At 37.2% G+C, this 26,466-nt stretch overlaps 1 protein-coding gene and 1 long non-coding RNA gene across 8 annotated transcripts in view; both read left to right on the top strand.

Moving 5' to 3' along the window:
- Positions 1-214: 214 nt before the first annotated feature.
- LOC135777818 (uncharacterized) lies at positions 215-3,192 on the top strand. Its single transcript, XR_010544356.2, has 3 exons — positions 215-318; positions 439-519; positions 1,026-3,192. It is a non-coding gene; the product is annotated as an uncharacterized lncRNA (long non-coding RNA).
- A 19,515-nt stretch (positions 3,193-22,707) lies between these two features.
- Positions 22,708-26,466, top strand: part of meis2a (Meis homeobox 2a) — a 52,708-nt gene continuing 48,949 nt past the window's right edge. For 3 of the 7 annotated variants that reach the window (XM_073812488.1, XM_065288036.2, XM_065288038.2), the window contains exons 1-6: positions 23,326-23,479; positions 23,607-23,827; positions 24,371-24,512; positions 24,742-24,792; positions 25,183-25,233; positions 25,700-25,849. In XM_073812488.1, the coding sequence (XP_073668589.1) occupies positions 23,471-23,479; positions 23,607-23,827; positions 24,371-24,512; positions 24,742-24,792; positions 25,183-25,233; positions 25,700-25,849 (624 nt within the window). In that variant the 5' untranslated portion in view covers positions 23,326-23,470. Of the gene's footprint in view, positions 23,291-23,325; positions 23,480-23,606; positions 23,828-24,370; positions 24,513-24,741; positions 24,793-25,182; positions 25,234-25,699; positions 25,850-26,466 lie in introns of those variants that run through there. The other 4 variants (XM_065288034.2, XM_073812489.1, XM_065288035.2 and 1 more) reach the window with 4 other exon arrangements.

The following is a 26,466-nucleotide window of genomic DNA, read 5'->3' on the forward strand; positions in this document are numbered from 1 at the left end:
ACATCATGTCAACATCATCTAAATATGAACAGCATCTAACTGCAGTAAATGACATCAATTATAATTTCACTGAAAGATAATAAAGAAAAGTGAGATTTAAACTTTCACTGTGCTAAGAAGAGAGGATGAGTCTGTACACACAAAGAGCTCATAATATACAGTCTCTGTTCTTCAATATGAGAGAACGAGAGAGAGACAGAAAGAGAGAGAGAGAGTCGTTCATGTGGAAGAATCATTTTGGCTCCTGTGCTCCTCTCTGAATCTTTTCCTCGTGGTTGCACTGTCCTGGTCAAACAAATTAAATTACTGCAGCAGTATGTAAGTAATTTTATGTAAATTACAGCGTTAATGTTCTGCATCCGCCGCTGTCGGCTATGGACATTTTATTTTTTGTTCTGCCGTGTCGTTCATCCATAATGAATGTGTGTATTTTTGTAGAGACCGGACCGCTCCTCTTTCAGAAGACAGAAGCAATGAAAGCCGTCAGGATGATTTTTACTGCCAGACTTCTGGTTGCTGGTATTAGAATCTGTTTGCCTAAATGTACATTCAGAAATATTATTTATAATGGGTGTCTGTATCATGCTTTCCAGTCAAAATATCGAAACATTTTTAACATAATACACAAATGTGCATAAGATCTTGTTTCAGAGAATGTATTTTGGTTTAGCCGATTTGTTTACATCTCGTGTGTTCTTTTCCACGTAAGGGTTATTTAGTTAATTGTTTAAAAGATTTAACAGATACAGTCAAGTGTAACAATGATTCATATTTTTATTAGCTGAAATACACAATATTATTACTAATATAATAATATGTATTCAATAATACATGAATAACACACTTTATTGTTTAACTGTGGTGACGTTTTAAAACACACACACACACACACCTCTCTTTATACTCATCATGTTTACACTGAATTTATTCCTGTTTTTTCTTGCAGTAATCTCTAGAATAAAGATTCTTGTGTTTTTTTTATTTCATTAAGCGCTGGTTAATGACATCATGGTGTCTCCCCACAGGCTCTGATGATGGAGACATTGTGAGCATGGAGCAGAAATTAATGTGCGGAGGTTAAACGCTGGAACTAACTCATGTTTCAACAAAAGGCCATTATATTAAGCTATAAAACCCCTCAGATTCATCTTGATTTTACCGTGCTCAAATCTAGAGCACATTTTTACCATTTCTGTAATTTTTTTGTTTATCTTGTGAATTTCCTGGATCAACTACACAGAATAATATTAGCATGATAGTAGAGAGAATAAGAATGAGTCTGTTAGTTAAACACATTCACAAATCATTTATTACCGGCAGCACATCTTCAGATAAACTGTAGGTTTGAATGAGCTACAGGTGACTTTACTGAATGCATTACTGTATGACCACAGGTCAACGAAAGACTTATAACAAGCTTTTACTCACCTGCCACAGTGTGTAATGTGTTGTCTGTGAATAAGATATTTATTTATTTGATTGATTAATAATTGGCATTATGTCATTAGAAATGGAAATGTATAATCAGCTCAAGTTTAGTTCATTTATTTTTTAAACAATAAACAGAGATGGTTTATTGCTGTAATATAAAATACAGTTGTGTGAGTAGCAGACATGAGCTCATCTGAAGAAACTCAAACTCCTGCTAACCGGATGATAATTCTCATCAAATCTTTCAAACGACTCTTGGCTTTCTCTGGCTTTCCATCTTTCATGAGATAGAAATGAAGTGAAGTCACAGGACTGAGAAGAGACTCTGAAGTCCACATGTAGGTGTAATGGACTCGTTTTCAAGCCGTGTTTGTAGCTCTAATTAGCCGCTCCCCCTTGAGCACTAACAAGGGCCCTAACGCCAGTGTTTTTTTCCAGTAATAATGGCTGCAGATACCTGCAGGGTGTGAACCCGCCGCTCTTCCTCATCCTGTCAGCCAAACTGTGGCGCGCTGGGGTTTAATGATCCTGAAAACAAGACCGAGGGTGAACGCGACAGCCGGCCCTGACTGTTTGTTAGCACATATCTCTCTCTCTCGATTTCTCTGTGAATATGTGAAGATCTGTAACCATATACCAACATCATATTAAGACATAATGTACAGCTATGACAAAATACATCTGATCAGGATCTGATGAAGGCTAGAAGACAAATAAACACATGGGCATAAAATATTGATTTACATTCAAGGGATTTTATTATTTTGTAGCCTAAAGCTTGTGATATAATAACAAACACTGCAAAGTATATTATATGATATATATTGTCATTAATCAGTCTGGTTAGGTAACATGTTTAACTACAATATAACATGTTTAATTTGGTGTTGTTTGTTCTTTAGTTGTCTATCAAGGGTTTAGAGTTTATGAAGTCTTCTGAGGTCACTGTCACATCAGTTAGTATAGCCAAACTTAACTCATGGTTCATACCAAGACAGCAGACAACTCTGGGCCAGATTTGCACCGGATCCGCTGACTTTGACCCTGATCTGGTGCAGAGTCGTCTGATGTCTAGGTATAGAGTTCATATCAGAAAATACACCCAAAACATTGTGTTGAAACATATGCCTGCAACAGAGTATATGTAAAAGGATTGACAGGAATTTCCCATCCGTACTGAAGGAATTCTGTAATGCACCATTGCTGATTTTTCATTTCATGCTCACTGGAACACAGCACCAATCAGATGAACCTACCACACAGGACACTTTATCGTTGAAAGCATCACAAGGCTCATACAAACAGTGACATCCTTGTGCTGTTATATACAATTAACCTTAACTGACTGTTGCATATAGATTTCATATTGCTTTATGATTGCCCCCTATAGACACAAGATCACATTTGTCAGATATCAGTATGGCATAATTCATCACAATTTATGTTTTTACATGAGTTGTGTTTAGTTGTTTCTTCATGGCCAACAGTGAGAAGAATGAATAGATAAAAAAGTAGAAAAGAGTTTTAGGTGACTATTATTTATTTAGAAATGTTTCCCAGGACCCAAATCATTCTCATTCATTATTCAGTATTAAAAGTGTATCAGAATGTATCATGCTGAACCAGTCGTTGGATTAAAATTGTCTAGGTTATTTAAACCCAGCAATTGGGTTTGTTGTCTATATCTGACCTTGAGATGAGATAAAATGACCCACACATTTTTATTGAGTGCCTACCTGAGCATCAGTGAATTTTGGTAGTTTTGGTAAAGTTTTGAACTGTTTGTGTAGCATCTCATTAAGGACAATACTAAATATATTTCCAAAAAAGTACTTAAGAATGTACAGTAGATGTTTCTGTGTCTCTCTACAAATAAAAAGTACAGTAATAATGAGGATTATAAAATATATGTGCTTATCTAATATGAATTGACAGCGTGATTAAAGTCATTTCTGAAGAGCTAGTGGCTGTTATCAGATCCGAAGATATAAACTGAAAACGTGAGAGCTAACTACCGACCATCTGGCTGCCATACAAGCTAGCAGTAGCAGAAGAGAACAATGGCTTTCATTAAGATCATTTATCATGCTGGTGAGCTCAATTTACTTCTGCTTCCATGAGGCTTTCTCATTAGAATTCAAAACAGCCCTAGTGAGTCTTCACACTGAGTTCACACACACGAGACACGGATCACGCACAAACACTCACCATCCTCAAACTCCAAATCATCAGAATTAGAGAAAGCAAGGATTGCAGGAGTAATGGCTTTCTAAAGATGAAGCGAGAAGGTAAAGCACAAGCTCAGAGCTCTTCTTCAGAAGTGAGACTCGTGACAAAACGTTGCCGATAACTACGCGGCAGATGTCTCGTACGGAGACTCTTTGTTGCCGGAGCAGCAGGAACCTCTGCGCTTCTGTCGGCGCATTTCACACCGCATTCATTTGCCTGCCAGCTGCAAATTTAGCAGCAACTTTTCATCGCATCTGTCGGCATGTACAAAGAACCCTGCACATAGTTTTCACAATTAGCAAGATACAAAAACACAACTCAAACTTGCCAACATCTTCTTGAAAAAATGTGCATTCTCAAACTCCTCTTGCATTTTATGTACAAAGCATTATAAAAATCATATACCTTTACATTACACCTGATGGAAGACACTATCATTGAGCTGAATGCTCTTCACATCAAACAGACTCACGATTTGAATTCATAGATCATTTGTTTGAATCTTAAATACACAACATTTATCAAGATCTAAATGTTATTATCAGCTGAGAGGAAGCAGATCTTTATAGCTTTTTAACTGCAATTATTTAAGAAGTTCAGCTTAGATTTCTTCTTTTACCACAATCAGAACTTTTCAATTGTTTTACGCACTTTGCAAAAACAAACAAAAAAACACTTTGTCTATAAAGGGCCCTATAAAAAATAAAACATTATTATTATTATTATTATTATAGAAGAATCAAAAGTGTCAGAGACACTGTGTGCATATACAGTAGATATAATTCTGCTATGTTGGGCTGTTTAACCCATAGTTCATGTTAGTTTATCTGTTGGACATCAAAAACACAACATTCAATACTTATAGACCTGAATCTAACATCTTCTTAATCTTATACCCAACTAAAATATGATTTGACACATGAACTCTTTATAAAATAGCTCAGGTCATTACTTCAAACCAAACTATGCCTCTGACATTAGGAGTAAAATCTAATCTAGTATTTTGTAATATTTTCTGTTTAACCATTTCTATAATTGTCTCATACCAGAATTATTTTGCGTTTGTTGTGCGTCCAGAAAATGTGTTTTCTGTAGAGCTGCTGTGTCTGTTCATGTATTTGTCTTGCATATTTAATAAACATCATGTGAACTTTATGTTATTCAGTTCATTAGCAATTTTGCAGTGAATGGTAAATTTAATGAACAATAGATAGAGATGTGGCATCACAAACCCAAAGTCAGTGTTTCATCAAGAGTTCATTTAACCCTGAGTGAATATAATGTTTGCAGTATAAGGAGAGAGCAGATTCTTCTCTTATCATTGTGTGGAGTAATGAGAACATCCAGCTTTATACACGAGAGATGATAAAAAAGTTTTTTGATTAAAGCATAAGACGTTGGGTTTGAAGCGAGAGGATTAATCTTAAGGAAGTGTTTTACGCTCTCGGTCTATTGAAACGTTGCCGGTGAATAATGGTGTGTCCGTCAGACAGGATCTCGGGCCCAGGCTGGGATTTTCTTAGGGGATAATACATAAGCAGGAGACAATATATGATTCATAATGTATAGTTTTAGCCCGGCAATTTCAGCTGTTGTACAAGAAAGGATATTAAAGCAATTCCACACTATAGGCGGCGTACATGACAGCTGCTATTGTCACACGGTGTCTCTGAGGAGATTCAAGCTTCTGTTATAAATATTCACACAGAGGCCTGGAGTCAAAGACCTAAAACACAAAGCATTTGTCAGATGATGCTTCTGTATTTCTTTCATGCATTTAAGTTGAACTATGTTGTGGAGCGCTGCTTGTGCATAGACCCATAATTGAGAAATTGTGCCAATAAAATGAATATAATCCTTTGATTGTATAAAACTTCATATCACTTATACTGTAATGGTATCTTGGTGTAAATATTACAACATTTGATTTAAAAATATGTAAAAGTGTCAAGTAGAAATGTTAAAAGGAAAGTTGGTTGCATGGGTTGTATAAAGCCCGGGATACACTGCAGGATTTTTGCACTCCTATAAGACCGTTACCTTATCACACTGTGCAACATGGATCATTTAATTTTGGGTATGAAAAGCATGTAGACTGTACGATGATGACACCTTTTGAGTCAGACACTTTGATCGCTGCGACACACATTAGCGCAACATCATCAGCATGCGCTACTGGTTAACAAATACCGGAACGCAAGTCATAGCAAACACACTGTGCATTGATCATGCTGAATTTCAGACACTGTCAAAAAACTGTCGTAGTCTATCTTTGGTTGCAAGACCCAGAAAACGGCCATCATTGAACCTTTCTCACTGTACGACATAGGACCACCGATTAAGGGCCACCATCACAGGAATCGCCACGATTGTTTCAAAATGGTACTCTTTTGTCTGGGACAGCCAAAAATTGTGCAGTGTATCCCAGGCTTAAGGATTAGTCAAGATTAGCCTACAGAAAATGTTCGTATGTACTATGTTTCGTGTTTGATATAAAATTGGGCATTAATGGTAAACCTTTAAAGAGCATAAAACTTTGTCTTTGTGTTAAAACACACGCCGTATGTTTGATGGCCTCAAATATTTGTCTATTCATTAATATATCTTGTAAATAAAGCATGCAGATGGTCTGACATCACATTCATTATGTCATCTGCAGCGATGATGTCAGTGCATTAATCAGCACCTTCAGTGACATCATCCAAACTGTTTTGTATTTTCATTAGTGATGGCTGATTGAAATTATTCGGTAAAGATCATTTTCTTTGGCCAATGTATAGTTTTATCAAATAATCTTCTACTAATGGTCCTTTTTATGGAAATTTATAGCTTCATTCATTACCATACACCGTATGAGTAATTATTTCTAAAATACCAAAGAGCCATCTTTCTATCCCGGCCGTTTTCCACTTTTGATTTATGGGTGGATTCTGCTCTGACGCTGTCTTGCCGAGGTGTGACATTTCCAAATATTTATGACTCTGGCACATTAAGGGTTTCCCTCTGAAGGTGACCGACTGCTCTTCCTCCACCCCTCATTTAAAGGAACAGTTCACATAAATATAAAAATCCTCTCATCATTTACTCACACGTGTGTATGACTTCATTTCTTCAGTTGAACACAAATAAATAATTTATCGTGTTATGTTCTTATATGAAGCTCAACCGCAGAAACATCCATCATTAAAGTGTAGGTTAATAAATGTCATCTGAAGTGAAACCAAAGCATTTGTTTAACATTTGAGAGAATTGTCATATTTCTTTAATGTCATTCGTCACACACACTCGAGTTGAATGAATCCACACCTTACTGTCCAACCTGTGGACAAACACTGAAAACATCTCATCAACACACACAGCGTTTCACTCAATCCGATGTTTTGTGGCTGGAAATTGGAGAAGATTCCACAGCAGAGCACTGAATCTTTAATATTTTATCGATCCGATCTAAACCTTCTGCCCGAAGTGGCAATTAAAATTCAATTAAACTGACTGAAAGCATCATATTAAATTTCTGCTCTTTATGAGCTCTTTGCTAATGCTGCGGGACAAATCTCAGATATAATCACACTCTTTTTAAATGATAGCATCTGACTCCCCAGCTATAAAAGTGACACTTTTAGGTATATTTCCAATCATTTTAAACTACAACCCTATAATGAAGCCTTTAAATCAATTATTATTAGGCATTTTAATAAAACTAACCCAGTGCTATAGATTCACCGCAAATACATCCCCAAATATCTCTAAAATAGTTTGGGTTTAAACTGTGCCGTTAATAATAATTTTTTATTTTATTATTATTAATTATTTTACTATTATATGTTCATCACAAAGTGATCTCCTGCATTTGAATAGAGATCACACATTAAAACATTAGTCATGTTGATAAAAACATAAACCATCACATAAGTCAATGAGCATTAAGCTTTGTTGTCATGTCTCAAGACTTTTTCCATCATGTTTTATTAGTTTGCAGGCACCTAAAATACACTCAAAATGTTGAGTTATGGTTGGACGAGTGTCTTGTTTGTTTCTTATATGATGTTTTCTGTTTAAAATACATTATTGCATTCACATTAGAACTGCTGTCCATATAAGGCTGTAAAAGCTCAATGCTACAAACCAAGAATATCTGCAACACGGACCAACGGGACAACACTACACAAATTCTGATGACACTGATTCAAGCCTTTGGTTACAGTATGAGGGTGTAAGGTTGAAGACATTCACTCAGACTATAATGTAAGATTCAAAGCACTCCACAGACGTGTGAATTAAACGCATGGCCTGTCAATGAAACATTCGTCCCTTTTAATTCTATTTGAGTATACACCACTCATCCTGTATTTTATTGACTTAATCTCTGGGAGCCACGTCTCCCTCCATAACGTGCACATCATTTTTGATATCGTACTCCGTTATTTAAGGCCTTTATAGGATTGCAATTTCAGGGCTGGCTGCTTGTTTTTCTAAAATGTACTCAAAGAATTAGTTACTCCAGCCACAAATCAGACAAATTTATGCACGGTTGTAATACGGTTTATGGCCTCATGGTACATTGATTCAAAAACAGCAGATGTGAAATTGTGACAAATATAATGAGGATTTTTTTCACAACATTCCCTCTCCACTGCCCTGATATGATGGAGTTGTTGAGCGTATATACACTCCATATACATTTAATGTGTTAGGCAGCTCTGTTGATTAATGTGTTGCTCACTTTCATTAAAGATAAGAGAAGCACTGCGGTCAGGAGATAAAACACTGTGCTGTAAATCTGCTGCAATTCTGCTGTAAAATCATCAGCTATCAGAAATGTAATCCACAAGCATTAACATTAGCTGATGGCCTGCAGTGACCTGCACGTACTCTGAGTGGGGTCAGGGTTGGGAAAGTACGGCATTGGGTGTACATAACTATGGCATTGGGTATACGTGAGTGTAGTGTCAGGTGTACGTGAGTCAGCGACGGTTTATGTGAGTATGTTGTGAGGTGTACATGAGTATGGCATCGGTTGTACGTTAGTACAGCGTCGGATGCACGTGAGTACGCAGTCAGTTGTATATGACTATGGCACTGGGTGCGCATGAGTATGGCATCGGTTGTACGTTAGTACAGCGTCGGATGCACGTCAGTACGCCGTCAGTTGTATATGACTATGGCACTGGGTGCGCATGAGTATGGCATCAGGTGTACATGAGTACAGCGTCGGTTGTACGTGAGTACGGTGCCGGGTACAGCATTGGGTGTACATGAGTATGGGTTGGTTTATGTAAGTACGCAGTCAGGTGTATGTGAGTAGGGCATCGGGGGTATGTGGGTACGGCGCCAGGTGCACGTGAGTACGCCATTGGGTGCACGTGAGTACGCTTTGGGGGGCACGTGAGATGCAAAGGGACAACACGCGAGCTGCTCTTTACATGGGAGTTGGGTGCAAGTGAGTACGCCGTTGGGTGTATGTTAGTATGTCTTTGGGGCATGTGAGTATGGCATTGGGTGCACGTGGGTACAGTGTTGAGAGTATGTGGGGTTTATGTCGGGGGTGAACAGAGTAAATGATGGGGGTATTTTGGATGAGGTGTCAAGTGTATGTGCTGGATCATGTAGATGACATCTGGAAGAACTTGTGTTCAGAAGGCTGACTGAAAAATGCATAAGAGATTTCTTATGTCAAAACCCCATTTATTTGCACCATTGTACCAATAGTCTGCATGTCTATTGTTTTCCATAAGGATGTAAAACTATGTGAAAATAAGCAGTGCTAATGAGATAAAGGATAAGACTGACGAGCCATTTTAATTTTATAGCAGCATGAGATTGACTCTGTTTTAAAAATGATAAGGACAGTATGAGGATGTTGTTGTCATGGGACGGCTGTGTTAGCTCATGAATATTAATGCGGTTCTATGCTGATAGGCCTCAGTTGTTTGGCCTTACAGATGCATCATGTCAGCTTAACCTGACATTGAGATCCTCAGAAATATCAACTGAAGTGTGCGCAAATATTTTAACAGAATCCTTGAACCGTTAAGATTTTATACCGTATTGATCTGGACACCAGGTTCGCTTACTTCCCTGCTTATTTCCTGTTGGTCAATTGGTAGAGCATTGTGTTAGCAGGGCAAAAGGTCAAGGGTTCGATCCCCAGGGAATACACATATTGATATAATCTGTACCTTGTACCGCACTGTAAGTCGCTCCGGATAAAAGCATCAGCACACAATGACATCATGATTAAAAATACATGCACAAAATCACTTGAACAATGACCCATTAAATGTGGATGATATTCTTATTAGGCAGTTTGTTTCTGCCAGTCCTTCAGATTTGACTGTGTGCTTTGAGGGAATATTTGAAGTCTCGTGGTCCATTCCTGCTCAGAAACATTATAGCTTTCGTTAGGTGTCATTATTCAGAGGTGGGTGAGATAAATAAGTGCTCATACAGTGTATGTTTGTTTTTGACTACACTATACTGTGTACAATTTCATCACAAATGACAAACGGTATGGTTGTGATACATTTAAGCAATTTTGTACAGAGAATTTGGCTTTCAAAAGTGGTACACCTGTGTATCATTGGCATGAATTAAAAAATATGGCTTTATCCAAACACACAGAAGTGTTATTTTTTCTGTCCTGTTTTCTTAAGATCATGAGACAGATGATCTCCTCAGAGTATTATCAGAAGCTAATTCATAAACTCTTGATAATTTTCAATATTTAATCATTATTATCCCTGAACAGTTAACCTATTTGTAAAAATTTTTTGTTAGTGCATAAAATGAAAAACCCTTAAAAAGTGATATTGGCAAAATCTGCTTTACAGCTTTATGAAGAACAGAACTGATCTGATTATTTTTATTGAGTTCTTTTTTTGTAAAGAACGTGAGATTGGTCAATATGGACTGTTTCTATCTAGCCAAAGGGTCTGACCAATAGAAATACATTTTGGTCAGCAAGAACAAAAATTAGAAAGAACATTGGCTGTCATCATTACAGCATGAGAGATGGTCCGAGACGGTTAATAGTCTCGACAGAAGGACATATTCTTGATCCATTCTCACAATGAATCAATCCGTGTATTAGACAATGACAGGCCGAATCCGGTGCTTTAGGACAGAATGATTTTTCATGTTGAATGTGGGCTGGCGATATGACTCTAGGGCTGAACTGAACCCTTTCCACCCTCCGGGACCCCGATGGAGCCCCCCGAACACACGTGTGCTGTCTGGACGTTTCACGTGAGTTTAGGAACATGAGCGATGATAATAGACCGGCAGAAATGTATGAATGTGCTAATGTTCGTTCTCTTGTTATCTCACACATACTGTATACACACAGCCGAAATCATTTCATTCTGCCTGTAGATAGACTCTTCCCGCTATAGCGCACGCTGGCATATGCTGCGATAAAACATGCATGGCAAATTAAAAATAAACATAGTTTGATTGCTCTTTGTTTTGCAGCTAAGGGGGAACAATTATATCTTCATAGAGGAACGGAGCGTTTTCAAACAGATCATCTTCCTCACTGCTCGGCAGATGGCAGGAGGATGTACAGCTATCTTACTCACGGAAATGAAAAGAAATTGAGTCTGAACTCTTTATAAACGTCACACGCAATTAGATTCAGCATTGAAACAAAGAGGCCATCAGCCGAACATCTGACAGACGACTTTAACTTTCTTCTTAAATGAGTCACTGTACAGGAAGTTGCTCTGAATGTAATATGTCACACTTATGTCACCACACACTTTAGATTTCTCCAAAGGCAAAAGCTATGCTAATGTTGCTAGGCTAATGTTGCTAGGCTAATGTTGCGTTGGTCCAGTAACCACACAAACACACTGGACACAAATGTTGCACCCATTGGAATTATTTCTATCTGATTCTGTTAGATTTCATCAAATGACAAAAACATTTCAAAGTAATGAGGAGAACAGTCTTGACGTTATGCCTTTACAAAAATGAACCATGTTTTTGTGGTAAAAGTGTAGTAACCATGATTTTGGTGTATTGATTAACCCACAGTACTGGTTTTGCTTAAGTAAACATGGTTTAACTGTGGTTTTTGACAATTTTGTGGTAACCATGTTTTTACTACAGTAGTATTTTTGTCAAATCAACATTTATTTCATTTATTTTTATAAGTTATGTCAACTTTTCACAGACAAACTTTAGAAAATAGGTTGAATTGACTTTCAAAGTTGTTTTAATTTTAAGGGTGGTGAACGTGTCCTAAAAATAAATCAAAGTTAGTCAGATGCTGTAATTACAAATCCATTTCTTTTACATATTTTGAGTAAATGTATGGGCAAAATGCTATCTAACAATAATAAATGTCTGGTGTGATTTTGCCCTATGTGTTAGTTATAATGAGATCATGGATCCACACAAATTCTTCTCAGTCGCCCATCTAAACACATTGCACACTTTGATCAGTAATTCTAATAAACCAATGTTCAGTGTTAATTTTATTATATTTAAGTAAATAAATTGAGTTTACAGACAGAACGTTCAAACCTTTAAATGGAGGAAAATTTTGAGCTCTTTAAAAGAGTCGAGAAAGAACTTGGAGAATATTTGAAAATCATCCTCTAAAAACTAACACAAGCAACTCGTCTGGCAAAGAACAAAGTTTCCTTTAACACAGCAGAAAGAGGCACCTGAATTTATTATTTCATCTTGGCATTTGACAGTTACTGCACTCGTCTTATTCTGAGCATGTTGTATTTTATTCATAAATCCAGAGGAGATGATGGTGGAGAGGACGAGAGGAAACGAGAGCGGATAGAGAAGAGAAAAGTTCTTTGTTTTCATCTCCGGCTCTTCTGGTGCATCTGCAGGACCGAACGGTGCCTGCGAGAGGCGTCGTTCCTGACACGGCTAATGATGTACAGTAATGTGCGTTACGCCAGATGACTGCTGACACGTGGGATGCTGTTTGGTGGATTTGCCATCAGCTTTCCGAGGAGAGTGTCTGGAATTCTGGGACACATTGAAGAAAGCCATTCATTAAATGGAAGACAGGTGTGACATCCCACTTCAAGAAGCGCCAGCCATATGTACGGAGGGGAGGATTTTTTTCTGGCCATAGCGGGAAGAGACTGAAAGTACAAAGGCATGCCTGGATGTTTTTTGAGATGACATAAAACCAGGATGCAGCAGGGAAATGGAGGCAGGAGCCTGGAAAATAATGAGTAATGGAGGAATTTAGCCCGAGGCCATATGCCTGCTTTGCCTACTTCTGTATAACTAGTATATTTATAATTCAAATACATACCTTTAATAATTAACTACCAGTGACTATTAAAGGGGAATACAGGATTTAGAGAGACGGCTCTCTTCTGACTGCATCAAGAAACAAAAGGATGAAGGCGACGGCTCGCTGACAATTCCATAATTTCTGCTGGACAGTGATGATGTAAACTGTCATCTACACATACAGTATATACGGCCAATGGTTGACAGACTGATGTGGGCAGGGCTACAATATACTATTAAGATTAAAATCCGTCTCATGTTTATTTATTTCGTACTGTACAACAATGGCATGAACTGATGGACAAATAATATTTGGTTCACCGGACAAACAATGTTTTGTCCAAAGGTGATAAAGAATGATTTAGTTGATGAAGGACGTGTACCTCCCTCTTTAAAAATATTCACAATATTATGTTACTCTATGATGGCAGATTATTTACAATCACATTGTCCATTTAATGAATTGTGCAAACAGGCTAGTCTGAATTGGTTCATAATTTTGTTCTCATAATTCTGGATTTGGGTTTGGATTTGCACATTAAATGCTAGAAAACAATCATATCACATTTTATTTATTTTATTATAAAAATAATGAAGGTCCACAAATTTAGCTTGATCACATAGCTGTAAATTAAGATGCTGAATGAAAGACATCATCTCCTTAAAAGAATGCATATACCCGCCATATATTCAGTTAGATATGTGCCATATACAACATAGTTTTTATTAATGGGGGACAACGAATTACATTACATTAATTACAACAGATATGAGTGCCAACAATAGTAAATAAACTCTTAGAGTTATACAGATATAGAAAGACTAATGTTCACTAGATAAATATACGGGGATGAGTAACATCATTAATAATCTAAAGAAACCACACAATCAAGCTGTGATCATTGGACGACTTGATATTTTAAATTTGAAGTTTCCACTGGTAATGATAAAACCACTGTCAAATCACTGACAGTTGACTCAATGTTGACAATTACACAAAACATTTTAATAAATATTTTTTCACTTCTTACCGTATTCAAATAATGTTTGATGTGTTCATGAATAATGTGCATAATAAAATATATGATATTGTGCCTGACGAAGACCTGATGGTCGAAACGTTGCACCATTAAATTTACTGGAGCAGTCATTCAGTGTGCAGCTTCTTCTGTTGTTTTTTTTTATAATAAAATATATCCCTTCCCTGTAAACATCACATTGTAGATTAAGGAGATTTTAAACAGATGAAATAAATAATAAATCTCACATCATGAGGGTCATTCATTTTCTTTATTTTTTGTTTCATAGCATTTCAGTTATAAATCACAAACATATATATGAAAATTAATGAAAAAACTAAAAGATAAGACGTGGTCAGAAGTTATTATAATTGGTCTTTCTAACTGTATTTAATCTGTATTTGTGATGAAGTGCAAACAGAGAGTAAGAGCATTCTGAAATATGTTTACATATATGTGATAATATGCTTGATCACTCGAGATGCCACGTGTCAGATATAGTCTTTGATGTAGCTCATACATATTAAAAGTCCTCTGAGACTGTGTGTGTGTGTGTGTGTGTGTGTGTGTCTGTGTGTGTGTGTGTGTGTGTGTGTGTGTGTGTGTGTGTGTGTGTGTGTGTGTGTGTGTGTGTGTGTGTGTGTCTGTGTACCTGGTAATTATCACGTTGTGGGGACCAATTGTCCCCACAAAGATAGGAATACCAGTGTTTTTGTGACCTTGTGGGGACATTTTGATGTCCCCATGAGGAAACAAGCTTATAAATCAAACAAAATGATGTTTCTTGAAAATGTGAAGTAGTAAAAGGGTTTCTGTGATGGTTGGGGTTAGGGAATGGAGCAGGTAAGGGGAATAGAATATACAGTTTGTGTGGTATAAAATGCATTACGTCTATGGAATGTCCCCACAAAACATGGAAACCAGAATGTGTGTGTGTGTGTGTGTGTGTGTGTGTGTGTGTGTGTGTGTGTGTGTGTGTGTGTGTGTGTGTGTGTGTGTGTGTGTGTCTGTGTCTTAAATTTGCTAATAGACTTGTAGTTTATTCACACAATTAGTGTACATTAATTCACAAATACCTAATTATTGCATGGGGATTATGAAGTCTTACACCACACTGAGATTTTTTTAAAAGTCACTCTAAAAAAACAAACGGTGCTATATAGCACCAAAACTGTTGCTTTGGATCGTAACCATAGAAGAACCATTTTTAGTGCCATATAGCACCGGTGAAGCACCTGTGTAGAACCATATGTGGTGCTATAGTGGTTCTACACTGGTGCTTCACTGGTGCTTCACTGGTGCTTCACCGGTGCTATATGGCACTAAAAACGGTTCTTCTATGGTTAAGATCCAAAGCAACAGTTTTGGTGCTATATAGCACCGTTTGTTTTTTTAGAGTGTATATCATATTTTTTAGGGTCAGATTAGAGTGAATTTACAAAAGTTTGGGGACACCTGCCTTTTTTATGCACATGAACCTGTATGAAATCCAATTGTTAATCCATAGGGTTTAATAAGGAGTTGGTCCTGCACCCTTTGCAATTATAACAACTTCATCTCTTCTTGGAAGACTTACAAGGTTTAGTAGTTTGTGTTTATGGGCGTTCTTCTAAAAGCACATTTTAAAGGTCAGACACTGATGAAGGCCTCGCTCGTAGTCTCCGCTCTAATTCATCCCAAAGATGTTTTATTGGGTTGAGATCAGGACTCTGTGCAGTCCAGTCAAGTTCCTCCAAACAAAACTCACTCATTCATGTCTTTATGGACCTTACTTAGTGCACTGGTGCACAGTCATGTTGGACAGGAAGGGGTCATCCCCAAACTCTTCCCACAAAGTTGGGAGCATGAAATGTCCGAAATCAAAACGTCTAAGGGGTTGTGCACACCAAAACTTTTAAACGCGGCCGAAAACTCCTGGAGGAAGCCGAATGTCAGCTGTTTTTTAGCTTAGTGCCAGCTTTCTTCGGCTGAGCGCTTTGGTAGCTCTGATACTTTAGCTGTGAGCCGGTTGGTTGCTTTGGTAATGTCCCGCCCCTCCTCCACTGTGATTGGATATTCGTGTCAGAACTGACATTGAAGAGCAGAGCTTTTCACCCAAAGTTGTATATTTTTTCAACTCTTGGTGCTCATCACTGATCATGGAAAAACACCCGAGCGCCAGTTTTCAGTGCGAAAGAAAACCGCTATCTGCTGGCTTTTTTGAAAAACGCAGAGCTTCCATTGGAAACCATTGAAAACATGCACCGGCCGCGGGTGTAAAAGTTTTGGTGTGCACGCCCCCTAAAAGTTATTTTCATTGGAGGTGATTGAAACTCCTGAATTCAATGATTTGGAGGGATATTCCAAAACGTTTGGCAATAAAATGTAATAGACTGCATTTTATCCTAAACAACTGCTGCTTCCCTTTTAACAAACACACATATGTGACGTGAACTTGTACCTTTGAGTTTGTAGCAATAGAGTATGCAAATGCAAACTTCGATTTGTAAAAAGAAATCGTTCAACATACTAAGATTTGTCAAAAATGACCTTATATTGAATACTATTTAGTACAGTTACCTTGCGATTTTGATTTTCTGACAAAACAGAAGAAATGTATTCTCAGTAGCGTTGGGTTTAAGGAGTATTAATGTGATTATTACTACAAAACAAAAATGTTTTATTGGAATCATGTTTGCACCTTGTGTGCTTTTGTTCAATTTTGGCCACTGAACAGCAGCTCGGACTTTTGGAAAGCAGAGGTCAATTATAGAAGACTTAAAGTGCACCTATTTCATAGCTAAATAAACTTTCTTTTGTGTATTTGGTATAATACAATGTGTTCGCATGGTTTATTATTAGTATTTTCCACATAACGTACATTTTTGTAGCTCGCGTCATCGTTTACCTTGGGGTTACCTTTGCATAACATTAACATGAACTAATTCACACTTACACACCAAAGGAAATGTAAAATTGTGAATCCGACCATAGGTGCTCTTTAAATATCTACGAGGCATATAAATACTACCTGTCTTTATTTCTTCTGATGTTTGCAGACAACAAAATATTATCAACGCACAATGACTTTACATTAAATAATAACGATAATCCCGTCACAATGAATGCATGCATGTGTAAGTCCGGCTCATTTGAGTTTAGCTCAGTATTTTTTTCGGGTGCTGTTCTGATTCTTATTCCTACCTGTTTGATAATAAAGAACCAAGCAGAGAAATGCTTTGTAGCTCCTGCACTTGTATCTCATCAGCCCATGACAGACTGTCAAGTGTTCAGCCACAGGCCAGATCGAAACACAGCCAGAATTCACCCACAGCACTCACTTCACCAGCGAAGCCTGACAACTTCTGACATGTGGCTTTTCTATAGATTCATATATACTGTATATAGGCCCATATTTGTGCACCAGTGGGACTTTCTTATTTTATTTTTATTCTCCATCCATTCTCAAGTTTAAACATGTATCACTTCTTTACAGTTCTTAATAATTCATAGCCAGCTCTATTCATGCGTGAATATTTACATGTGAAATGTCCCTCCGAGCTGCAGGCACGAGGCATGTTTATAATGTTAAACTCTGACGTGTCCCTACAGACTGGGTTAGCTTTTAAACATTTTGAACACCAATTGGACACTTCTCCTTTACTGTGTTTCTTCATTATTTTTATGACTAAATAAATTGTGCAGCTGAGGTTTTCATTTAAATTCAAATTAATTCCTTAAATGTGTGTGTTGAATATGTCAATCGTTTATATGCTGAGACTTACAAGGCCACATTGAAAAAAGCAGTTCTTGTTAAATGCAACATTTCACAAGACTTTTTTAAGATTGTGAGCAAAACCGTTTTTGGGTGTGTTCTTTTAAATGCAAATGAGCTGATGATAATGCAAACACTGATAATGGGGGTTTGTTGAAATTAAATTAAATTGTGCTGTTAATTATTTTCTCTTTCTAACTCTTAAAGGCGGTGCCATGGTTGGATAGTGAGCATGGTTGATTAAGGGGCAGTATAATTATAATAAGATCCCCTTCTGACATCACAAGGGGAGCCAAATTTCAATTTGCTATTTTTTCACATGCTTGCAGAGAATGGTTAACCAAAACTAAGTTACTGGGTTGATAACTGGAGACCCAATTATAGCACTTAAACATGGAAAAAGTTGGATTTTCATGATATGTCCCCTTTAAATGCAACATTCCCGTGTCTTTACATGTGTGTTTTAATAATTCATGATATTAACATTTGTTTAATATAATAATATATAAATATTAACATAATTTTATAGGTGCAAACCTAATATTATAAAGAAATATGATTCAGTTTTCATCTCAAGCTTGAACAGAATTCTTTCTCTTGTGAAATTGCCAAATTCAAGGCGTCCGCATGCAGAGAGCAAAACTTCACGCGCATTGTTGTGGGCTGTCACATCGTCACCGCGCGCGCCCGTGGCAGTGGACTCTTTGATCCTTCACTCTGAATTTGAATCCGCGCTCCCTCTTTTTGACAATGTGTGGTAATTACCTGGGTACATTTCTTGGTCGTGTAAACTCTTCCAGAAACAAGGGAGATACAGTCAAACGGGAAGAAAAGCAGAGCAACAACAAAGATATCAAAAGCGTTTATTTTAACACAGCTGTGTTTATTTACACCATTAATTTGAATAGAAATTGAAAACAATGTCTTTACAACACGTGCTATGCAGGGTTCTTGTTTAAACAGAGAAGACGCCGACGTCATGTGTAGAAAGAGGATTCTTGAAGCTGTAGCCTATATGTAAAGAATGATAAAGTGTTTACATTCTCTAACCTGCGCTAGAAGTAAACAATACAAGGAATTCAAATGATTTTGTCGCTGTATGGACGAGTTTAAAAAAAAGGAAAGAGAAAGAAATAAAAGGAATAATAAATTTGTTTAGGGTGAAAAAGCCTATCAAAGCGATTAACGCTAATAAGTTGACAAGTCACGTCAGTGGGAGTGGCACGTGTTTCATTACTGCTTTGACACATAGTCACGGAATCTCACGCGTCACGCGCTGCTTTTCAACAAAACTTTGCACATTCGTTCAGCTTAAAAACTATTCATATTATTTCTTTAAAATTAGACGAGTGGCTGTATCATATAGGAAAACACAGCGCTGTGGAGGCAGTAATAGTTTAGTATTAAAACATGTATGTAGGTCAGTTACATTAACACCGCTCATACATAACCTGATAAGAAATACATAAGCATTCTTTAGCAAATCGCACTCAATCGGAGAAAATACTATTTAACGATAAAGCAGTACCAAAGCTTGTTTACCTGCAGGACTTTATTTCAATATTAATGTATAGCTTGACTTAACCCAGACAACACAAACGACCGAGAAATAACAATACCATTGCTCAAGTCCAGCAATCCATATTAATTTTTTTCAAAAACACAAATGTATTAATCATGTATTTTGAGATGTCCACTTGACATCAAAATAAAAGTAAATGAACGCCTCATATAACAGCTGATCGGGGATCAGTGCTCCAGGGCCTGATGGTTTTAATAACGCATAAAGAGCAACGGCCGATCACAATCGATTATCACCCTCAATGTTTGCATGCTCGTTTATGAATCATATCGAATTAGATTACAATTATCTTCTATTGCGTGACATGTATTCTCTTTTATTGTTTTATTCCCTATATTTCTTTTACCTTTTTTTCTGCAGAACTGAAAACAAAAGTAATAAAGTGTTAATAACATAAAAATAAAATAATAATAACAAATAACACCATGGTTATACAGTTTGTTTAACGTAGTGAACAATAAATATTATAAAAAAAAATGTTTAAAACAATTAGCCTATCCTAGACATTTTAACTTTCAGTAATTAAAAAAAATAATTATCCTATATTGTACATTTACATTCACACAGATATTTTGTACATTATATTTAAAGAACCAAAATGAATAAACACGACAAAAAAATATAATAAAGTGTTGGTTGCACAAAACTGTCTGACAGTCTGAAAAGCTGCTTTTGTTTATTTCGCTTTTCGGAGATGGCATTCGGCAATATTCTAATATTCCAGATGTATTCTATTCAATTAAATTTTGTTTATACATGTTGTTTTGTTTTGTTTTGTTGTTTATAGCAGGGCTCATTTTAATAGGCTACAACCCGCCTGCTTAACTTTAGCGCTGGATGCAATGAAGACGGATCCGGCAGGTGTCGCCAAAGAGCTGTAGACGCTCGTGATGCCAGAAACACACACACACACACACACACACACACAGAGAGAGAGAGAGAGAGAGAGAGAGAGAGAGAGTCTCACAGTGCCGTGAGAATAATGTCAGTGAGCACCCGTGAAGGAAAATGCGCCTTTCACACAGAAGAATTTACAGTTAGGCTACTCACGAAAGTTTTACAAACATCTGAGTTCCAAAGTTTTCCTTTAGGGATTCAGATGAGATGTTCTTGAGGTCACAGAGAGTTTATGTGGAGCAGTTGAATTAAACAGAAAAATAATTACTAAACAGAAATTTGAAAAACATGCTAATATCTAAACATGTTAAAAACTAATATTAGCCTGGTCAGCACGACGGTTGGTTGTTGGTTGAATGTTAATTTAGTTCAAGTGTTGAAGTGAAATTTGACTATCCTATTTTATGACTTGTTGTTCTGTAGAATTCTCGAATTCTCTCATTTTAATAATAGAAATTTAATAATATAAAAAATGTATGGAAATTATTAAACAATTGTAGGCTACCAAACAAATCCATACAAATTAGATTTATTTACTTTTTGTCTGTTGTCAGAGTAAAACGTATTTTTTTAAAACTGTTTTACATTTAGATTGTACATTTATTTAGATTTTTATGAAATTAAATAAAAACAAGTTTAGATGAGATTAAGGTAAAAATGTGGGAAATTGTGTGGTTGTGTTGATATTGAAACAGATTCTCAGTCGCAGCTGGGCAGAGATACCGAGAGCTTTAACCCTAAAATGACCTCAATCTGACACCAGCAGATAAAATTTTACCGCCCGTTAATGCCGAAGCCACAAATCCAGCGTCACTCACAACACTGATTTTAACATTTTAAAGTAAAATAAACTCTCATTAAATGAGTTTAATCGACCGCAGGGTTTTAATTAAAAGGAAGCAAAATATTTTATTAATGTGTTAAGATGGATGAACAATGTTTTAAAATATTATTTGAAAATAAAACAGTAATACAAATTAGTGTATTAAGGTCTATAGTCAGTTAAAAAAAAATGTTAAGCTTTTTTCAGTCAAGTTTGATGTGATTGTGGCTAGCTGTGTTTTTTTTTTTTTATTAAGTTTTTTATACATGTGCAGTTGCATTCTGTTGAGTTAATATTCATAAACAAATAAAAGTAAACTACTGCGCGTCATATTCTAATGCGTTACACGGATGTTTTTATTGAAGAATAAGAAAGCTTTATTAATCATAAAAACTACTAAGAAGCATTGTTATTAAGATAATAGTTTGTTGTATGGTTCTACCGATATGTTTAATGTTACAGGGTTTAAGCGCACCCTCACATTTAATTTCCAAACTTGCAACTGTTAAAGCCGCTCCCGTTTAAAATAACATGAAATAGTTTGAGTATTTATGCGCTGTTTGTGTTGAAATCTTTTTCCGGGCGCACTATGGATCAAAACTATTAAAGGATGCGTTTCACTTACCACACGTTCAGCAGATTACGCATTTCTGTGGAAATGATCCTGCTCCTTATGCGCACTCTTCCTCGCGACGAGGCAGTGGTCAGACAGCACGCGCTCTGTGTCCACTGCAGTCGCTATTGCACAGTGAACCCTTCACTTCTACTTTCCCCTATAATGTTCTTCCCTCCCCTCTGTCATAAACAGAGCAGTTGTTGCTTTTATAAAATCCTTTTTAATTGCTTACTTCGTTAGAACACAAGCCAAAGCTTCGGGTGTCTGCGGGCCAGTTTATTGACCTTGTTTGTTGAAGTGTGCTCAGTCCTCCATGCGTTCAGATCCACTAAACCGTGAATTGTTAATTTCAACAACAAAACAAGTCACAGTGAGCGCTAAATGTATCCATTTATGTAAAAACGATCGATAGGACGATGATGTCACACGTGCGGCGTTGTAGGCTATATGGTGGTTGATGTGGAGCAGTATTTTTAGGGTCTGTTTATGGTATTAGGGGCCATCTGTAGCACAATCAATATCATTGCTCCTCCTCTGAAACTTCAGGCCTTGCTCATGATTGATGATCTTTGGGTCTCTTTGATAATTGACTGCGATGCTCTACTCACATTTCTATCATACAATGCGCCTAGACTGAAGGCGAACTCATGAGGCTCTCAATTTTTCACCGGTCTGTAAAAGTTTACTGAAAGGAACAAAACGCGTAAATTGCTTGAATTGTTTATTCAAATTCATCGCAAATGACTTTGACGCATGATATAATTTCTGCCGAAGTTCTGCATTAAATACTGGTGGGGATTCAAATGACTTGTCTTTGACCAATATATATAGAGCACTGTTTTAATCCGGCTGACAAGAAGTGAAAGTTTTGGATGTCTGCCCAGCACGCAGTGTCTTATACTACATTTTGTCAGTGCGCGTGAGTGGGATCTGCGGTGCCGTGCGTGGCTCCCCCCTTGCGCAGTGGACGCTCGCCTCTCGCGCAGGGTTTGGCGTGGAGCTTGTGCAGGACTGGCTGTGCTCAGCGCCACTTCCGGCTTCCGTCATTTCATTCTCCCGCCGATGCGCGCTGCTCAACTCAGTGTGTTGTATAAGCGAGCGAGCGGCCGAGCTGCCAACACTCGCTGACACTCACTCATCTTAGAGCGCGCGAGCGAGCGACGCGTCTCTAAAACTCTCTTCTCCTTTGCTTTTCTTTTTTGTCGGTATATGAGTAATAAAACAAGAAAGTGGACCGGAGGCATAAAGGAGACAGGGAGTTGTTGGATGGAAACGGGGCTAAAAAGATTCATCCTCTCTTGAACATCATCACCAACCATCATTCATTCATTACCTTGACAACCTCTGGCTTTGATTGACAGCTGGAGTGGCAAAAAGCCATGAGATACGACAGTTTAGTTACATGCGGGTTGTTGATGGGCCGGCTGTAACCTTCATTTTGGCGCTTGACTTTTTTCTTGCTTTTTCTGGTGGCAAAGTGGAAAAGCCGAATAATTGCCGAAAAAACTCCTGATGCCTGCGCTTGTTTTCCACCATACTGGAGAATAGGAGAATTCGGCAAGTTGCTCGGAAAAGGAATCTTAGCAGTACATGAGTTTGTGAGCGGACTGGGAAATTAAATCTACGACACAGATCCAGAGGTTTATTGGAGCGCAGGCTGATGGCGCAAAGGGTAGGTTTAAAATCTCCAACACTCACCTCCACCAATACACTATCACAGGCCTCGAGTGTCGCTGCGCAAGCAAAACTCCTTCAGTCCGACACACTTTACTGGAAATATTCTGCGCCGACGGGCAACCACAGCAGTTTTTAACCGGACGCTTTTCTCACTTCTGGGAAGCAGAACTTTAAAATGTTTTTGGTAATTACAAACATCAAAGTTTAGTTTCGAACCGGACTCGTGAGGGATTATTACATTGTTACATTTTTTAATTCTATCACCATTTTTCCTTTCTAAAGCATTTGATATTTTGCACTTTTTCTTGCAGTACGATGAGCTGGCTCATTACGGCGGCATGGACGGAGTCGGTATGTACGGGGATCCTCACGCGCCTCGGCCGCTCCCGCAGGTCCATCATCTGAATCACGGACCGCCGCTCCACGCCAGCCAGCATTACGGCACACATGCCCCCCATCCCAATGTCATGCCCACCAGCATGGGTTCAGCTGTCAACGACGTGTTAAAGAGGGATAAAGATCAGATTTACGGGTGAGTTCGATACTAATGTTAGATCCACGCGCTTTTCGTTCGGGCTTATTTGTCCCGCGATACTTTTTCACATCCCTGTAAAACTTCGTTTTGCTGGCAAACGTCAATTTAAGAGCAGGTTGCACACTTTACACGTGAACTTGCTTTGCATTTTTAACTTTTTTTGTATATTGCTTACTTGTATATTGCTTACATGCCAACGAGACGTCGAATTTTAAAACCTCAGCTCATCTTTTAGGCGAGTTAAAATATTTTAAAAACATGAGGTATACAAAATATACACGCAGCATATTAATTCAATATCACTGCAGTTCAAAAACAACACGGTGTTATGTCTTTCATATTTTTTTAAAGATTTTTTTTACACTCGTTTTGCCCGTGAATTTAACATTGCGGAACTTTGCTTTAGTAATCGGACGCAAATAAAAGCTCGGATCTTTATATACGCATAGACCTATTTTCTATTACTTCATATTTAATTCTGGTTCGATTTTTGGCAGTAGTTGATCAGTCTAAAGGATCCGTGGCGTGTTGTTTTCACAGTCATCCACTGTTTCCTCTGCTGGCTCTGGTCTTTGAGAAGTGTGAGTTGGCCACATGTACTCCGCGCGAGCCCGGTGTTGCTGGGGGAGATGTGTGCTCCTCCGATTCCTTCAACGAGGACATCGCTGTTTTTGCCAAACAGGTCACACGCATTATATGTACATTTATAGAAATAAAAACAATTATATTTCAATTCATGTGACTTAATAGTATAAGCAAATACATTTCACAAGTGATAAATTAGATTAGTGGCGATTACAAATGATGTGCAATTATGTGTTCATGTTTTAATTTTATTAAATCCTACGCATTTAATTGCTGCATTTATTCTCACGCGTGATAAATTAAACCTGTTTTTAATCTGTTTCTAGGTCCGAGCAGAAAAACCTTTATTTTCTTCAAATCCAGAGTTGGATAACTTGGTAAGACCATCCAGTTGAGTTTTCTCCAGTGTAATTGTTATTTTGCTGTTGAACTGGAGATAGTGAAAGTTAATATGAGGGATTTGATTTGTTTGAAGTGAATAAGTGACACGCTCACATGGGTTTCAAGTGGAGAGTATTAGTGTGAAATAGTCACTCATTAGAGCTGATGTCAATATTAGCCTCCTTTAACACAGATGCAATTAAAAATCATTTTGAACATCAAAACTAATTTCATATTATTATAAAAAACAAGTGAATATTTTTAGATTTCTTTAGTATTTTTGTAGCCTTGAGGATTCTTGTTTGCGTCAATATATTATGCAACTGAAATTAATTAAAATTCATTTATTTGCAATACAGCTAACAATGTCCTTTATTTTTTTACAGATGATACAAGCCATACAAGTTTTACGGTTTCATCTTTTGGAATTAGAAAAGGTAAACTTTCATTGAAATATAAAAAAAAAAAAAATTGTATCATACTATTGCTTTTAAGCCTATAAAGTAAATCCTGGTATCTCATTTTAAAATAAAATGCAAAACTGTAATGAAAAATGAGACGACGAAATGATGTTATTTCTTAATAAAACAATGTTACAGATAAATTTGTAATTACGCATTACATTTTTATAATCCGTATAAAACTAAAGCAGATGTTAGATTACACTTAATAGAAGGTTTGCTGTCTAAATGGTTTTAATGTATTTTCACGGATTAGGTTTAGTTTAGATTAGACTTATTTGTTTGTATATAGGGTTTATTTTTGTCGTTTAACTTGTTGCTGAGGTCTCTGGAGAATAATAAAGCCCTGCAACAATTTCTCTATTGTTTCCCTGCCTTTGCTCATATCGGCTCTTTATTGTCGAATCGGCTGTTGAAAGAGATTTTTTGCTCTCTGCTCAAGGTGCATGAACTCTGCGACAATTTCTGCCATCGGTACATCAGTTGTTTGAAAGGAAAAATGCCGATAGATTTAGTGATTGATGAACGGGACGGCAGCTCGAAATCAGACCACGAGGAGCTCTCGGGATCCTCGACCAACTTAGCCGATCATGTAAGTAACCAGACTGTTTTAATGTTTCTGTCTGCTGTATCTCATGAGATGTTAAATACGGAATGATGCGGAAAATGGCGATATGGGATGTTGTCCATAACGCAGTTTGAATTGTAAAATGGATCGTGCTGAAAGTTTTGGGATGTGTGCTAGTTCCTGATTTTTTTCTGTAGTCGTTGCTGTGTTTGCTTTTTGTGCTTTAGTGTCTATTCAGATTGAATAATATTCCTGCATTGTTCCTGAATGCTTTACACCCTTTACATTACTATTTTATATGTGCACGGTTTTGGACTAGTCATACTACTGTGCTTCTTCGTGGTTTGGATTATTATAACGTTAATGGAGTTAATTGTCTTTTATTGATTTTGTTGTGCTTTGAGCTGTAGTGTTTTACAGGCCCGTTGTTCCAAACTTTTAAATTCAATGGACATCCAAAATCGTTATAATGTCATCGGTTTGTTTAAACGGGTTTCTTTAAGTGTTGTAAATAAATGGTTGGTGTCGAATCCTCTGAAGCTTCATATGTGTATAGAGCTCATCTCCATCAGATGTGAATGTCCTAAGCAAATCTACAGAATTAATCGATTAAATTAATTGAAAAGCGAATGAATGAATAT

The sequence above is a fragment of the Paramisgurnus dabryanus genome, chromosome 17 (genome assembly GCF_030506205.2).
Source record: "Paramisgurnus dabryanus chromosome 17, PD_genome_1.1, whole genome shotgun sequence".
NCBI lineage: Eukaryota > Metazoa > Chordata > Actinopteri > Cypriniformes > Cobitidae > Paramisgurnus > Paramisgurnus dabryanus.